General features: G+C 41.2%; 1 protein-coding gene across 2 annotated transcripts in view; it reads left to right on the top strand.

Annotated features, from left to right (window-relative positions):
* Window positions 1–18663, top strand: part of tmcc3 (transmembrane and coiled-coil domain family 3) — a 67244-nt gene that overhangs the window by 22647 nt on the left and 25934 nt on the right. The window contains exon 1 of one of the 2 annotated variants that reach the window (XM_049566884.1): window positions 1823–2080. The exons of the other annotated variant lie outside the window; for it this stretch is intronic. Coding sequence (XP_049422841.1) covers window positions 2078–2080 — 3 coding nt within the window. The 5' untranslated portion in view covers window positions 1823–2077. Of the gene's footprint in view, window positions 1–1822; window positions 2081–18663 lie in introns of those variants that run through there. 2 annotated transcript variants of the gene reach the window in all.

Below are 18663 nucleotides of genomic sequence, written 5' to 3'. Positions count from 1 at the left end.
ACGTTAATGTTTGAGTAAAATCTTGACTTTAATTTGGAGCTCTGCCTTCTTTAGTCATGAATTATTCATTTTGCTCATAATACTGCTGAACCTTTACTCGTAAAGGAACAATTTTATAATCAAATTACTTCTTCCATCACTGAGAGCTTATCTTAATGTACACTTTGTCTTCTATAGTACAAAACTTGGTGTATATTTGAATAAAATATTGAATTTAATTTGGTGCTCTGCCTTCTCTGGTTATGAATTATTCATTTTGCTTTTAATACTTCTGAACTTTTACTTGTAAATGAAGGATTTTACTATCTAAATACTAACTTCCATCACCGAGGGCTTATTATGGTGTACACTTTGTCTTCTATTGTACAAAATATTTGGGCAAAACAGCAACTTTAATTTGGAGCTCTGCCTTTAGTTATGAATTATTCATTTTGCTCATAATACTTCTGAACTTTTACTTGTAAAGGAATGCTTTTACTATCTAAATTCTTATTCCACCATTAAAGGGAAATTTCGGTTTATTTCAACCTGTCTCCTATCGTCCTAAATTTGTTTCAAGTGACTACTGACATAAAAATAATAGTTAGCATGTTAGCCGTTAGCCTAGATACAGCCGGGGTGCATAGTAGCGTCAGACCTGTTAAAACGTAAGTGAACGGGCAACCTTCAAGTGCAAAGTTAGTCCACTAAACAAGCTTTTTCTCCACAAAGACCGCCTCATATCGTTAGGATAAATGTCAGAGAACATATAGAAAATGACATGTAAATGTGTTGTCTTACCTTATCGGTGTGCTGCCATGTTTGTTTACCATTTAGCTCTGCTTTCCAAAGCGCGGCCGAAATATCACGGCCACAATAGCCTGAAAAGTTAATTCATTTATTTTATGAAAAATTTATAGAATAATGGCTGACAGAAACATGGTGTATATTTTGGCAAAGCAGGGGCTTTAATTTGGAGCTCTGCCTTCTCTGGCTATGAATTATTCAATTTGCTTATAAGTCTGAACTTTTACTTATAAAGGAATAGTACTGTAATCTAAATACTCCTCCCACCACTGAGAGCTGATTTTGATGTAAACTTTGTCTTCCATAGTACAAAACTAGCCTGGTGCCGTTAGTGGCCGTTTTGGTAAGGAAACGGAACCAGGGCGAGTGAGACAGGATCCGGAATTCGATGGCTGTGCCTTTCTGTAAAAATAAAAGCACCAAGCTAATAAAAATGCAGTGAAACTTTTAATTTAAAGAATATAATTTACAAGAAAAGCCCCAAGCCATTAAGTTAATCGATTTTCTTACACCCCTCATCACCCCAAATCGATGGTGCGCCAGAATTTAAAGTTTTACTATGGTGAACACTTTTAGTTTGGTGAATTTGGTGAATACCGCATCCGCTCTCTAGACCGGAACCAGAATCCAGACAAAATTCAGAGTGAATAGACACAGAGCCTGGTGACGCGAGGCTAGTACAAAACTTGGTGTACATTTTGGCAAAACAGCGGCTTTAATTTGGAGCTCTGCCTCCTCTGGGTATGAATTATTCATTTTGCTCATAATACTTCTGAACTTTTACTTGTAAATTAATGATTTCACAATCTAATTTTTCTTCCACCATTAAGTGCTTGCCTTTGTGTATACTTTGTCTTCCATAGTACAGAAACGTGGTGGATATTTTGGCAAAACAGCAGCTTTAATTTGTAGCTCTGCCTCCTCTGAGTATGAATTAATTAATGTGGGTGTATTCGATATCCCCCGCAGCCCCTCCCTGTGTGTGTAACACGGTGGGCGGGGCGTACTCGCACATTGTGCTCGTCTGGCTCGCTGGGTTCAGACGGATTACCGCGGCGGGCTGGCTGAAAGACGAATCACACCGTCGCTGTCGCTCGGTTTTTCCAGCAGCTGTGGCGGCGTGAGGGAGCCGTGATGGCATGTGTGGCACCGACGTTAACGGACAGCGTTCAACTTTACACTTGAGGACAACAAACCAGGCTGAGTCCCGAGATTATGTCCGGAGCTTGTCTTGCTGCTGTGGAGAAAAGTTTACCAGGAGTAGGCATACATTCACACCAGCGGCGGTAACATGGTAAATATACGTTTACTACTGTGACGAAGTTAGCTCGTGTTAGCTAACTAGCTTGACTTATAAAACATGACGAATGAAGTTAGTAGGGAAAACAAGCAACTTCTCCATGTTGAAGTATCCCATACATTACCTTGTGTCATGGTGGCCACGTCGATAGGAGGTGAACCTGGTGTTAATTAGGTGGAAAGTGTCCAGTTTGACAAACACAAAAAGAGTTGACAAGTTACTCTAATGGCTGTTCGTCTTTTAACAAACCAACCGTCGAGTTTCCGTCATTAGAGGAGTTGGAAATCCTCCTCTTCATCTTTTTTTTTTTCCATAGTGGACTCTCTAATAACAGCTGACATACCGCTCACACCGACTAGTCCCTACACGTCTTCTTCTTCTGCGCCTACACCAACATGTCATTTTAAAAGTCTTGAATTCTTCTTCGCTTGCCTGGAAATGTGCATGTCGGCTACAACACAACATCTTGACACTCCACATGAATTCTTAGGAGCTGTTGTACATTTCGGCTCAGATCTGTCACTCCTTTCACTGCATTTCCCTGATTTTATGGCATCTTTAATGTCACTCTGTGTATATGCATCTATGTGTGAGGCATCGTTAAATTGACAGATTTTATAATGGAGTTTGGTGGAGATGAACAGATTGTTTTACAGATAATCTGCTGACCAGACGGTGCACTTGTAATGTTTTTGACACTGTGCTAAGGTGGCTTTTATGTTGTAGACTTTTTTTTTTAGTGTCTAGATATCACGTAGCCTGTTTGCAAAGTAAGCACCCTCAGGCAAATCCAAGTGGTGGAGCAGGTTGTTCCAGCCTGTGAGCAGGTGTTGCATTGATTTCAGAGGAAGATTCAAATATTTTCTCCGTTGTCATACGCAATTATATGAAGTTGATATGGAAATAATGAGACGCCAGGGGAGGTTTCTGTTTTCCCAAGGTGTGGGTTCAAGTTTCTGTTGTATCACAGAGCTCCTTATGTTGCTGTTGAATGCCACACATGCTATGGTGACATGCTTTGGTCACTACTGTCTGTTTCCTCCCCAAAGGTTGAATAACGTGACATGTTATGACAGAAAATGCAGGTGTTTTTTTCCATTCTTCTCTGACCCAGTTGCAGAAGGCTCACGTACAGTACAGAGAGCCCTGTACAGAACATACTTTCAAGCTGATAGTTACACGACAGTTTTCCAAAGAGGAGGAGGTCTAAATGGAAATTGCCATGCCTTGAAGGTCCCATAAAATTGCTTTAAAACACCAATTTTCTCCTTCAATGTGGCTAAATTTGAATATAATTGTTAAAAGAACCATCACAACCCTTAGAGAGATTGGATTTTTTGCCAGCTGACACCCACTTACAGTCAACCATGTCTCTGTGGTACACAGTCCTGCTGTCTGTGAAGCATCGGCACACAGAGGCACACAAAATAACACAAGGAGGCATTTTTCACCACATGACACCTTTATGAGCTGCTCAGGGACTGGAGGCAGATCATCCCGTCCTCAGTTGTTAACCTTTATTTGACAATACTCGAGGGATGCTGACAAAAGTGTCGACTGAGCATCTTTCCAGCACCCGGGGAGCTGCCCAGTGCAAACGTAGTTTACTGCTGAGCAGCTATGTTGGTGCAGGATGAAGAGTCTTGCCCAAGGGCACCTGAGTGGCTGTTGTTGTGGAGGGATATAGCATTAGTCATTCTCCTCAAGCATCTTTTCCAGACAGTAGACTGGAAAGTCTGCATGGGAGGAGGTGGAGGAAGTACTTAGAGTAGGATCTGTTGACTGAAGTTTGGTTTCCGCTGTAACACCTCCATCTTTTTTTTAACTGGTTGAATTGAAAACAGTTCATTTTCATGATCAATCAATCTGCCAGTTATCTTCTGAATTCATTGTTTTGTCTATAAAATGTCAGAAAATAGTTTTAATGTTTGCATATGTTCAAAGTTGATGTATTGGAATTGCTTGTTGTATTCATGCAACTCTCAATTTGTCATATATGAACGGGGAAAAAAATCCAAGAAAATGTTTTGCATTTAAAGATTAAAAACAACGACTGTCCAGCTCACTCATTGTAAAAGTCCACAGTACAAGCAGATGATCCAAAAATGCATCCGAGGCACAATGACTGTTGTTAAAATACATGGATAAACCAACGTGTTTCAACAAGAGTCTTCATCAGGGTGTAAAATGCACTGGAAGTAGGTGTGCAATATAAGAGCTCATGTGAGGGTCATGTGACATATTGGTGTAACCCTTCTAGACAAAAAAACACCAGTGGCAGGAACTGAAAATATAAGGTATGTACGACAAGGACTGTCATACATAGCTTATATTTTTCAGTTCCTGCCACTTTATGCGCAGGTTTCTCACAATATATAACAATTTTTATTTTATTTCACTGTTGTTTCCTTTCTATTTATTTGGCATCAAACCTTTTTTCTTGTTACTAAATATGTTGATTATTCACAGTATACATTTATGTCATTTTCATTTGCAATGTGTTTTTTTGTCTAGCCTAACTTTAAGACTCAGCACAATGGTTAAGTTTTCACTTTCACTTTCCGTCTGGGCTCAGAGTATGATCTGCGCTGCGAGACTGTGGAGCAGTGAATAATTGAACAGTATATATATTCCAACACCTAATTAGCAGCCCAACTCCAAAAATAGAAAATCAAACTGTGGCAGCAGATGTTTTAATCATGGCGGGCCGCCACAAATAAATAAATGTGTGGTGGAAACCCTGTCTTTATTAATGTATTTGTTGTTGGCCTAAAAGTAGACAAAGTATATTGAGGTGGTAAAGGTTATAATAAACAACCAATAATTATAGTACGTCATTTAAGAACATTAAAACACCTATGTGCCTAATCCCAACTTAAACTCTTTATCAACACCACAGGGCTGACTAATAAGGGTGTTTTCAAACCTTCACGTTTTACCCTGGTTGAATGGCTCATTTTCTTCTTTGGTACACTTTGTTTGAGCACATGAATGAACAGGCTTTAAAGAAGCTAATTAAACTAACCACATTAAGGCTACAGACAACCCACAATGCAACACTCTCTGTCGGAGCCAGTGCTGTGTGTTTAAAAAGAATATTTGATGTTGTGATCAAGCAAATCCTTGAATATGATACAACCTCCCATTTCTAGGATTTCATATTGTTTTAGACTTGAGCCGGTACAGTATGTTGTTTAATGAGAGGCCTGGATATTATACAGCAGGCTGAAAAATGTGTGTCTCAACCTTGTCTCTGTCCCATCATACATAATGCACAATATAACATTTGGCATTTCCTCAGCAACTCCTCAGTTCAGAGGGTTGTGGTCTTCTGAAGGACTTTGTGTGTGTGTGTGTGTGTGTGTGTGTGTGTGTGTGAACTGTTAGAGATCAACATGCCGACTTCACCTCTGTTGTGATGAAAAGGGATGACAACTGATATCAGTGAGTCCATTGATTTGTTTATTCGGGTAGAAAGACTGTAGTGGACTTGGTTTATTGAAATATCAATATGGACGGTGCTTAAAGGTCTCTCGTGTGTGTGTGTGTTTTATATAAGCCTAAACAGAGTGTGTGGGGGTGGTTGTGTATAATTAATGCATCACGGTCGCCTTTGCTCTCACTGTCTTTACATCACTTTCAAAGAGGAAGATTTCGTGCTTGTAGGCCGGACTTTTGTTTGTGTGTGCATGTGTTTTTGATTCAAAGGAAAGAGGATGGGGAGTGTTTCCTTCTGCTCCTGACAGAATTCCCTCTGGCCTGCAGTGTGTTTTCCTAAGATTATTGTCCTTTTTTTAGATTCATGTCAATAAAGAGGAGGTTCTTTTGCCTAAAGCCTAATTCCACTTTCTTGGCAAAGACATAACAGGATTTTTTTTTATTTTGTTAAGATCATTTGATTTCCACCAGTCAAGTCAGGTTTGTTTTGGCTTGGAAATGGCACAATACAAAGACTTAGGTAAGCCGTCTAAAGGAGGCGGTCCTCACCAGGCCTCAGTCTTAGATCACTAAACACCCAGAAAAGGCAAATAATCCAACCGTGCATGATCTATTTCCCCGCCGTATTCAATAGCCATAACTATCTTCCAGTTAGGGCTGAAACGTGTAGTTGATAGACAGAAAATTAATCGGCACCTGTTGTGACGATCAATTTAGGGCTGCAGTCAATGATTATATTGGATTTTGTTAATTAACCTGACAAATCCTTATTTGTTTTGTCTTTAAAATGTCATAACAGTGAAAGTCCATCAAAGGTTCCTACTTGGGATGTCAGGGGTTTAACACCAAGAATATTTTTAGTCCTTAAGTTGGTTTTGCTAGTCAGTGAGTAGTAGAACTAGTACTACACTGCACCACAACAAAGCTAATATGGCATTCACGCCACACTGGTTAGCTAGCTGCCGCTGTTTTGTATTGCACACCACCTGAGTCGGGTTGGAGCTAGCCATAGGCACCGCTCATTTAGCAATTACCGCTAGTAGCGCTGTCCCGACTCATTGTGACGTGGCTGCGGGCCCACCCTCTGGTCTCCCTCCAGGTTGCTCCAGTGAGTAAGCCGCTTCATTTTGAACTATAAACCCCCTTCAGCATTGTTGACTATTACTGTTAGCTCTGTTAGCACTGTTAGCAGCATCAGCAGGGCTAGTGGTGCTTACTTAGTTAACAGCGCTGAAGGGGGTTTTACAGTTCAGAATTAAATGGACTAAATCTGTTGTGTGGACTCCCTACTTCTCACATATGCTGAGCCATTTTGTGACAATCGCCTGATGATGTTTGGCCATAAAACATTCTCCAAGACCGTGGGAGGGGTGTCACACCCGCCCTCTTAAGATCAAGCTTCCACCTTGACATTGGGAATGCATGCTATGAATATACTAAACACAGTTTGAGGAAAAAAATAGCATTTCACCCCCTTTTAACCTGTCTACCAAGTGCCCCCTTTACATTGGACTGGCTGTCATACAAACATACTTCCATATGGACAGTGACCTAAACCTCCACCAATTATCTTACCAGATCCAGTCCCTCACCCAGCATTCTTGGATCCAGTGGAGCAAATTAAGGATGAGAAACTATTGGTAAATGAAAGCCAGTGCACTGGGAAGTAAATGGTCACAACAGAGGACTGGTGGCTAGTTACAAAGGCATTAATTGATATGATTTGAAACATTACCCACCTCAAAATGCAGTGAGGTGAGGTGGACTCAGCAGGAGACGGTTAAAACATCAACCCAAAGTACTCATAAAAATGTCGCTCTCAGAACGAGCCCCGAAGCTCATCACTTGATGTCTAACAAGGAGGCCTGCAGCCACACAAAACATAGTTCAGGATGCTCTGCCTTCACAAATTCCAGTTACTAAACAAACATAAAACTGGAATTAACATAAGTGCCAAACCAAAATAGAATCGTCCTAAGACAGACAACACAAAGAGGAAACCAGGCTACAACAAAGCTCACACAAAACCAAACAAAACATGAGCTAGAAAGAAGTCCCCACAAGAGATTTAGTTAAAACAAACATACTTTATTTGGCTAGAATTAACTTAAGTAAACAAGGGAGTGTGTAGGTCTGTAAAGTTGGTAATGAAAGCTATGTGTGGATGCAGGGTGGATGCCTGCTGTAGGAAGGGAGAGGACAAGTAAAAGCATGACGCAGCTTTTAGTGTGGGCAAAATGCCTAGCCTCTAGCTAGCTCCTGCTCAGTCAGTGCGCTGTGCAGAGTGGCTAGCTTACTATCGGAGACTGGGCATCATGTGTCCTGCACGTTAATATGGTTTGCTGGCTGTCCGTCAGCAAAGCCAACAGAATATAAAAGGCAAAACATCACATTTTTTATTTTTTTAATTGATTATCAAAATTGTTGCTCATTTATTAAGCAAAAAAAGTCAAATGTTCATCGGCGTCGAGCTTCTCAGATGTGAGGATTTGCTGCTTTGTAATTGGAAAGAAATAATGGACAGATCAGTCTGTTTGAAAACACAGTTAGTTTCAGCTCCATCAATGCTGGCTGCCACAACAAACACTAAAACAAAGGAAGGAACAGGCACTACTGTCGCCTTTATATTTAGTCTCCTTCAATTCTCCCGGGTGCTGCCAGCCCGCAGCAGAAGTCTGTTGAATTCACATATTAGGTGAGCACTCACAAAATGTTTTCGTACATTGTTCTTTTTTATTAAATCATTGGCATTCGCTGAGTCCTGAAGCGTCTGTGTGTTTGGCGGTCTGTTGCCAGTGATTTAATAAAAAGAAAAAGTAAGTTGAGTTCATCTATTGTGTGAACAGAACAGTTTTTATCTTTCCATTTTGTGGCTTTTATCCCTCCCTGGCTATGACCGGTGTCTGCCCTCAGTGTTAACAGTAATTCCCTGGAGTAATGATGAACAGCTGCACACTGGCTTTCAACTACAATTCTTTTTGACCTGCTGAAGATTGGACCGGGATAAAAATGTGTGTACATGTGTGGTTTGGCTTAGAGCGTACTGATTAGTTGATTAACTGAAAATGTTTTTGATTATTGATTTATTAAGACAGTTTCTCAGCAACAATATGAACCATTACAGCTTTTTACATGTGAGAATTTGCTGCTTTGCTTTACATTACGTGATTGTAAACTGGACTTGGACTGTTTGTTACGAAGCAAGCAATGGCAACTTGGGATTCAGGAAATTGTGATTGGCATTTTACACCACTGTCTGACAGTTAACTGAGAAAATAATCCTTAGTTGCAGCCCCACCTTCCTTATTAGCTCAATGAAACTCTTCCGTTCATTCAAAGTAGCAGAGGTGTAGATAACGGGGGGGAAGAGTGTGGTAAGAAACCCTCCACTGAAAAGAGAGACACCACTTCATTTATTTGAGTTTATTAAAAATTAGATTTGAAAATTAACTTATTGCTTCGAGTGAAGTCCTTGAAAATGAAAAGCAAAGCTTGAAAAAGTACTTGAAAGTCCTTGACAAGACATTTGTGAATGTCAACTCACATTGACGTTAATAAATGTCTCGCTTTGTCGGACCAACAGCCCAAAACCTCCTTAAATTCAGTTTACTATCATAAAGCCTATGGATAGTACTCAAGATCCGGTTCCAAATTGATTTATCCATTGGAGTCGCAGAGTCAGATGTATTTCAAGTATTGAGAATTGCTGTGTATCGATAATCAACTTAAGATTCGAGATGAAAAATTACGCTCTATTTTCCATCTATCTATCTATCTCTTAAATATTGAAGTGTGTAAATAAAATGTGCTCCCAGCATTGGGTGGTGATGGCCCACCACATACAATTATACTCAACAGGTCAGAGCTTGTTTTTTTGTTTTGCTTTGTTTCTGCAGGATACAGGAAACCAGTTTTTGCAGTTTGCTTAGTTTTATGGGCAGCACACGCACACGCACGCACACACACACACACACACACACATACATACACGTCCCTCATCAGCACCACAAATCACAGTGATGAGCTAAGCCGTGGCCTTTGTTTGCCCATTGAGAGGGAACAAAATGGGAGGAGTGAATGTTGTTGAATGGGGGAGCTGACTGATGGTCCTCGCCTTTGACTCGCTTCATTGGTTTATTACGACGAGGTGCGAGCCCGGCTTTGCTCAATGGCGTCTGTTGTCAGGGCAACCGGTGGAATCTGTGCCGTATCCCAGAATAAATGAGGCTTAAACTTATTGAAATGAGGGAAGTGATGTGAGCGTGAGAGGAGGACGGAGTACAGTCTGTGAAATGTAAATGATTGAGACGTTTCACATGTAGGTACACAGGTTTATCTCTTTCACTCCGTGCTTTTGGATTAAGGGATAGAGTGGGCTAAGCTGACAGTGAATCGACACACCAGCAGTGATGCCGGGTGTGTGAGTAACACAGTGTGGATTAACCAACACACAAATACTCTGCCCATCAAAGAGATCCTGTGTTGGGCTAACACACACACACACACACACACACACACACACACACACACACACACAGCTGTTTTTCCTCCTAGTCATGTATAACACTCATTCATTGCCAATTATTACACTCGGCGAGCAGCTGTATTAAGCTAGCTGTCTAAATTTGGTTCAACCTGCACTAACATTTTGTTTTGAGTCCACTCAAACTTACAGAACAGCTTCTGTATAATAATTACTATGTGTTATAATGACAGGTTAGTCAGAAATGTGGAAAAATACAGATGCAGGCACACAGGCATGAATGAATTCACACGTCAATTTGGTGAGCTTTTAGCATAGTGCTGTCATAGTGGTGATTATGGATGGGTGATATATTGATCAGGCAAAACAAGTGGTTGTCGTGGAATATATAAGATGGAATGATTACGAGTAATTGATGATTTTGATATTTGGTGGTATGGCTCTGTTCTGGGACCTCTCTGCCTTTCCATGCACCTACACGGAAAGCAGAAGGTGGAGATGGTAAACCTAGCCGCCCTCCCTATGCCTAACTGCGCATTCACACCAAAAGCGCCATGAGCGCCAGCGGTCGCTCAGGTCGCTGGCATCGCGCTGCCTGGCAGCTCTGGCAGGGTTTGCAGAAGGCTGCCAAGGGGCGGGGCTTTCAAGCTGCGTTGCAGATGTGTTCAGCTGATCAGCTTTGCACAGGATGACTCGTAGGACCAAGAGAAATGTAATTGGTTGTAAATAATAAGCGGGAACTTATTGGGTTGGTGGTAAACAAGCGGGAGCTCTTTGGAGGGAAAAAGTGTGTCTATATATATATAGCACGTACATCTTCTGCTTCCTCTTTCACCATGGATCGCACTTTGGGAAGCCTGTTTTGTATTGCAGCGGTGTATTTGCTGAGGAAACGCAAGCAGGGCTTGGCACCGTCAGGCCATCTGGGTCCACCAAGTCCTGCGAACCCGGCTACTCCACGGGGAATATCACGGTCTGCAATTGGCTGCTGCTCGCTGCTGCTTCGGTGGTGTCGCTGCTCATTTGCATAAAGTTGAGCTTCTCTCAACTTCACAGTGACGCTCCTGTTGCTGGCATCGCGCTGCTTGCTGCCGTCGACGCTCCCAACACCCTTCATAGCAAGCGTACATTGAAAATGAATGGCTGCCGACTGCTTATGACGCTCATGACGCTTTTGGTGTGAATGCACAGTAAGGCAGGGAGAGCAGCAGGGAACAGAGTAGCAACAATGACAAACAGAAACGACATTGATAAGTCAGACACAGCATGAAAAGGAGGAGCTGGGGTGGAGGCAGGTTGCAAAGCAGCTTGTAGAGGAAGCCGCAACAGTAGGCAGGCCAGAGCAGTTTGAATAGGGCGCCCTGAATGAGATTTGCAAATTGGTTGGAAAGAAAGGAATCATGTGATCTATCAGCTGACTCCCCTCTATCAATCAGCTGATGTAGCTGGGATGTGAGCATAACGTGACTGCCTGATTCAAGACAATGTTCAATTTTGTGTAAATTGGGGCTGCAGCTACACATTTTTTTCATTATTAATTGGGCCTTAAAAATGTTGGAATACAGTGAAAAATGTCCAACACAGTTTCCCTGAATTAAAATTGACGTCTATAACTGTCTTGTTTTGTTGAACCAACAGCTCAAAACCCCTGAAATTCAGTTTACTATCATGGAAGACAAGGGATGGAAATCAAGAGCAGGTTCCAAATGAACAAATCCATTGAAATCGTATGCCTCCAAGCTTATCAGTTCCCTTTATCTGTGCCACCATGTATTTCTGACAGCTATTATGTCTGCAATATGATCATTTCCAGTAAGGGTGGAAACACCAGCCATACTGTACACATCATGTATCATAATACTGTAATATCGCACAAATATTTTCTCATTTTATCTTCGCTTTGTTCGAACTTAGAGATAATTAAAAAGCTGAGTCGACACTTAAAACCTGTGAAGGCCGAGCTTTTTCCACACATAATTGATCAGGAATCGATAAGGGAATTGGTATCAATAAAATCGTATCCATTCCCAGAAGACAATTTTTTTATTTTTCACTCATTGTATAGATTTTTTTTTTTTCATTTTTGTTTAAAAAAAGTCTTAAATGGCTCATTTTGAATCATCACAATAGTTGCAGTTTAATTTTCTGTCAATGAGTCAACTAATTGTGTCAGCTCTAGTGTAGATAGTCTGTATCATAAATGAATAATATAGAGTTGCTTCCCCTCCCTCCCACACACACACGCACACCTGCCAGTCACTGTTATGTAATTCACAGGCAGCGTTTGCATGTATTTGCATGTCGACACGCAGGTCATTCAGACTGTGCAGACACATTTCAAAGTTACTATCATGAGAGCTCTGATTTGTTCACATGCCAACATTTCAGTGCACTCAGCTCTAGTGAGTACGTTAGTGTGTCTGCGTGTGTGTGTGTTCTGTAAGTGCAGAGCAGTGCTGTGTTATGAATCAGACGTCTAAAAATGGAGTGTATCTCTAGAGGTGTTGACTGTAGCAGAACTCTTTCCTTTCACATTTGGTGCTAAAATACAAAATGAAAGTGTGTGTGTGTCTATATGAGCATCTTATAGCGCACACATAACATTTATAGGAATGGTTGCTTTGCTTTCTTTGCTCGTTAGATTCACTGTGGCACTAAATTCAAGTCCCAGATTCAGATTTGGTGTTTGAGCTTTAATTTAACACCTTTTATCAATGTTTTTGTATTTTCTGAAGAAGCTTGGAATTGGATAATAAAGATAACATATGGTAGATTAAAACCTTATACACTTAATATTGATAATTAATTAACTGAATCAGGCACACAGTGTCTTAAAGGGATAGTTCAGATTTTAGACTTTCTCCATAGTCAGTGTATTAGATGCAGTAGATGTCAGTCTGCACGTCCCAAGTTTGAGGGAGCAGGCAGGACTGTACTGCTGTGGTGGGGGGCAGCAGCAAAACATATTTTAGCCCCCTAAAAAAGTCCCATCTAAAAATATCGCCCCATGTTTAAGTTCACGCTATATTGAGAGTATTTTCACCTCTTTAGCTTTCAGCAGACGGCCTGTTCCACCAGGGAGCAGCTCGCTATCTATGCTCTCCACAACCACCAGACTCCATTGACAAAAACAGTAACTTTGGTTCGCTGAACAGAGGAGCTGCTGGTCTACCACTGCCTCAATCTGTTAGTAAGTTTGTGTTGTTGTTGGACTTTGGTGAATCCAAACTAACCATTTAAAACACCAAAGTCACACAGTAACACAAACGGACTAACTGATCGAGGCTGTGGTAGAGCAGCAGCTCCTGTGTTCTGCAGTGTTTAATCCCTGTTTTCCTCACTGGAGTCTGGCTTTATGAGAGTGATGTAATGGCTTCATTTTCCTGATCGTAAATCACTGTCTGACTGCAAGGTAAAACAGAGAAAATATTCTAAATATAGCCTACACTTTTTTTTTAGGTGGCTAAAGCACATTTTGCTGCTGCCTCCATCCACAGCAATCCACCACTTTGCGTAGTGTCGCGCTCCAGCCTACTTCTCCCAACTGGGGGCGTGCCAACTAGCATTTACTGAATGTAATACACTGACTATGGATGATTACCTCATGCAATCTCACTTCAAAAAATCCAAAGTAAACCATCCCTTTAAGTTTTTTCAAGCAGTAATGCAAAACATACCCTAGTTTCTACTTTTCAAATGTGAGAACTTGCTGCATTTTTTATCTTATGGGATATTAAAGAGGCAGATAGGATCTTTTCCTAAATATGTCATTATGAAAATAATGTAGGTTGCACAGGGTAGTGACCACAGGAAAATCAGACTATCAGCGTTTACATAGGTTACTTAGTGGCTTTGCAAACTTTGCAATAAGCTTCTGCCACCAGTGCCGAAATTTCGTGGAAAAAATCTGCTTTACGGCAGGAAATGTGTCATGTATTGCGAAACTGGTCGGTCAGCCAATCGGACTGAAGCTGGTCCTTGTGAGGATCTGGGCATGAGATAGTTGAGTCACGAGCACAATGGCAGATGGACAAAGTTTGGAAACAAGTGAAAAACGGCCTAGCGAAAGAAAACAAGCTCCTCTGTGTGAGGAGGCAAAGAAGAGCAAAAAGGAGAGTGATAAAAGAAGAGGAAAAACAAGAGTAAACCTCAGTCAGGCGTTCAAGAGATGGAGGGAGCTCCGTGACCAAAGAGGCTTCACAACCGGTGTCCAGCTAGCTTTCTTTCTAATGGATCAGTAAGTAACACGGCTAAATGTTAGCTAGACCAGAGAGGACTGGACTGTACTGTACTGGCTGCTAGTTCATTCCTAGCTGGCCAGCATCGCAAATCACCGCAACCAGGGAGCGGGTAGCGAGTGTTGGTCGGCTGACATCCGCGATGCCATTCTACGGCAGCCCTCGGACAGTGATACCCCCCTCCCTTCCTTCTGTGCTCTTCTCACGGAGGCAGCTATCGACGGACATCGCCAAGCTAAGTTACGCCCAGCTGTGAACACTGAACTTTGTTTCCCATTCAATTTGAGCTCCAACCAGCTGCATCGTTTCCATACGGTACCATTTATTCTAGAATCGGGGCTGTTTACGTGTGCATATTGGTATAACTCCACTGTGTCTACTGTTGTTTGTACTGATACTGTACATATTGATATAATTTACTGTGAGTTGTTTGTACTGGTACTGTGCATTCTGGTATAATTATTTGCATTACTATTTGTTTTTTCTTCAGATAAATCTGATGATTGTTGCACGGTCTCTTTACTCATTTATTTAGTAGAGTGTCCACACACCTTCTCATTCTATAGAGGTATACTGGTGGTCGCAACAGTGCGACACACCACTGACAGTAGGTAAAAAAAAACCAAAAACGAATCCTATCTGTTGCCTCTTTAAATCAAATATTTTTCCGGTTGATTGGCTGAAACAACAATTTGAAAATGCCACCTTGAGTTCTGGGGGACATTTTTGCTATTCTCTGACATTTTTAGACTGACGAAAAATCAAGAAAATACTCACCAGATGAACTGATGATGAAGATAATCGTCGGTTGCAGCTGTAGTCTGTTGATGGGTGGCTGCGGATCAGGAGGTAGAGTGGGTTGTCCACTTATCGCAAGATTGGCAACATGATGGCCTGCTCTTCCTGTATCCTTTGGCAAGACACTGAACCCCCAAATTGCCCAAATTGCGAGTGCGTCAGTGGTTAACTGAGAAGCAGGTGGCGCCTTGAATGGTAGCATCAGCCACGTGTGTATACATGTGTGTGTTGAAATGGGTGAATGTACTTTGAGTAGAGTGAAGACTGAAGTCCATTTGATATATGTAAATTGTGTTAATGTTAGTATTTAGTTAAAGGTGTTGCTCAGTATTGGATACCTCCTGGGACGTTCATTTTACTGCTGTTGACGTTTGTATGAGGTCAGAATATTGTGCTGATGCCTGGTGTTTGTTGTTGATTAATATTTCTGAATAATCCCATGAGGTTATAGAATAGTTTATCTGACCATATGGTCGGTGGTTGGATAAAGCAGGCTGCAGTTGTGATTTAAAATGGGCAAATGTTCCCTTAAAGGCCACAGTATAAACTCTGACCTTAACTTGTTTGAATACTCTGTCTTTTAAAACTCTAATCCGATTCTGCTGGTCCACCTGTGGAGTTCAAACACTGACCTCAGCTCAGCTGGATTTATTTTTCTCTCTCCTCTCCCTTCTTCTTCTTCTGTCACCCTGTGTCTCCATCACTTTATCTCCCACGCCATTTTTAAATCTCTTACTATTTTCCCTCACACATCTGTATCCTCGCCCCTTCACTCCCTTTCTTCCCTGAGTATTTTAGAATGGGAGCAAGGGCTGCTGGGTAATCTTTGCCCTGGAAAGCAACAGATTAAAATCTCAGATTACAAGAGGGAAAGAAGAGGAGGGATTACAACTTTTTTTTTTACATGTGGGTATGTAAAGCAGGTCATATACAAACGTACACGTGGTTCAGATTGTGTACAGATTCTCTGTCGTCCTTCAGCTTGTGTAGCAGCTCCATGCTGTGCTCAGATTTAAAGCTTCATATATGTTTGTTGTTTATGTATATGTATTATGATGTCGTTAGCAGATGCTGAGCTACACAGATACTAAATGGATTGCTAACATCTAATTGATTTTTAACTCAATATCCATTCAGGCTGCTGTCTTTCTCACTGCGGAGTGATTTATTGAGTCACTATATTACCTAGTTTCTCTCTGGTGTAGTTAAAAGAGCAATGCAGCCGACTAAATCACCTCGCAGTGTTCATCGCAGAAGAGTGTTGCTCTTTTCTTTTCCCTGCTGAAAACCTGAAACACAGAAAGACACGATTATCTTAAATGTTCCCTTCAACGGGGAGGTGGGTTTAATTATTACAGGGAGGTCCCTTTAAATTGGAGGAAGTATTCCACATGAACTCTATTTAACATGAAATGTCTAAACATATCAAATGATATCATTCATTTGGAAACATTAGTGTAATTACTACAAACAGATGAAACCAGATTACGGAAAAGATTGGCAGCTGCACACACTGTTTTTAACACTGTGTTTAACAGTGTGCGCCGTTCCATCTGATTTCAAAAGCAAATCGTGTATTGTTCGATAATAGTTTCAACTTCATGCATAAAAATGCTCTGTTGTCGTTGTGAAAGGTTTTTGTCAGCTCTTATCCTTCTCACTCGGCAACAGAGAGCGGAGAGTGGTGATGAGCAGCAGCATCCTCTTTGCATCAGGAGGTTCTGGAGTTTGTGCAAAATGCGGTTTGAGTTTTTGAAAGCACAAAATGCAATGCAAAGAGCCTCACAGAGCTGCTTCAGTATGGCTCTAATCCTTTTTATGTATGTGTTTGTCCTGTCTGATGTACCAGTCGAGTCTGTTATTTTGTGTGAGACTTTTGTAGTTGTTCCTCCTAAGCATTTAACCCTCGAAAAACATGCTGTTTAGCTCATTTAACACCACAGCTAAGTACATTCATTACAGAACACCGTGTTACTTAATTTGCTCTGCTGCGATGGTCTACACCAGCCGTATTTCCTCTGAGAACTGATCACAGTTTAAATTTGCAGCAAGTGTAAAGGGGAATAAATGAGGAGAGGATGAGAGCAGGATATCTCCGTCAGTCTTTCATCCCCCCATCTGTGATTTGTTAATGAGGCTCTGGGGTTTTTTCCTAGGCCATGTCGCTGCAACACTATGACACTTTCATACTGCATGAACATCTCACGCTGCGAAAACCACAGAGCTGCTCCTGTGCTAGAAATGTGGTTTCTTTTCTTATCTCATAGCCCACATGTTGCACACAAAAGTGTTTGCAAAGCACTGAGTGAACTGCAAGTTTTATGTGATGTGGCGCTGACTCCCAAATATTTCTGTTAACTGTTTGGAATTCCTTATAAACCCTGTGCAAGTTTACCTTTAGGCGACACACTTCTGGATCAAGGCGTCTGTAGATTTATATAGGGGACAAGAGAGAAGCTGCAAAACTTAAAAGCTCTAGTTCAATTAAATGGCCATCAAATTAAATGCTATATAGCACTTGACAGCCTGAATGTTAATAGTGTGCTGCATTCAAGTTAATGCTCTTTCAGCAAGAGAATAATTTCTGTATTGATTATCCTGTCATTGATTTATGAAGTCATTTAAAATAAGTCTGTACAAAGGGGAACCAACCTCAGGCTTCAGACTTTCAGGTGTCAGGTATTTACATTATATACACTCTAACATGAAGCTACATGTTATTGTCAAGGAAAAATGCGGTCTTGGTTGCTAGTAATTTTTCCCCTATTTCGTATCATATTCCTGCTGGAACATGTCTGGTTGTGAAGATTTGGGTTTAAAGCTTTAATTGTTGGTTTTCAGGGAAAAAATCGCCACCTGACATTCCCCTTCCTGCAGGCACACAGCTACATGTAGCTACATGCCAATGTCTGGGATACATATAGCCTTGGTGGCTGATGGTGTCAGTTTCTCCCCGATTTCAGATCATATTCCTGCTGGAACATCTCTGGTTGTGTTTAGAAGTTTTTATTTGTAATTTTCAAAAGCAGAAACTGCCGCTATACACATTCAGTCCCTGGCTGCACATGCTGCTACATGTAGCTAAAGGCTAACATCAGAGAAACGTGTAAACTTTGTTGCAGATGTTGAGAATTTCTCTCTGATTCTAGATCATATTCCTGCTGAAGCATGTCTGGTTGTGTAGAGTTTGGTTAAGAAGCTTTTATTGGTGATTTTTCACAGTAGAAATTGCGGCTATGCACCATAAAAGTCAGGTACACTGCTACATGTAGCTACATGCCAATGTCAGAGATACATGTAGTCTTGGTTGCCAGTGTTTTTAATTTCTCCCTGATTTCGGATCAGATTCCTGTTGGAACATATGCAATTGTGTTTGGAAGCTTTTCTTTGTGATTTATTAACGGGAGAAAGTGCCACTATACACCGTCGATCCCTGGCTGTAGGTACACTACTACGTGTAGCTATATGCCAATGCCAGAGAAACATGTAAACATAGTTGCAGATGTTGTTAAATTCTCTCCGAATCTAGATCATATTCCCGCAGGAACGTGTCTGGTTGCAAAGATTGTGGTTTAGAAGCTTTTACTGATGATTTCTTATGATAGAAACTGCTGCTACAT

This window comes from Epinephelus fuscoguttatus, linkage group LG22 (assembly GCF_011397635.1).
Source record: "Epinephelus fuscoguttatus linkage group LG22, E.fuscoguttatus.final_Chr_v1".
Classification (NCBI taxonomy): domain Eukaryota; kingdom Metazoa; phylum Chordata; class Actinopteri; order Perciformes; family Serranidae; genus Epinephelus; species Epinephelus fuscoguttatus.
The sequence above is the reverse complement of the archived record's forward strand: the minus strand, read 5'-3'. Positions and strand labels throughout refer to the sequence as shown.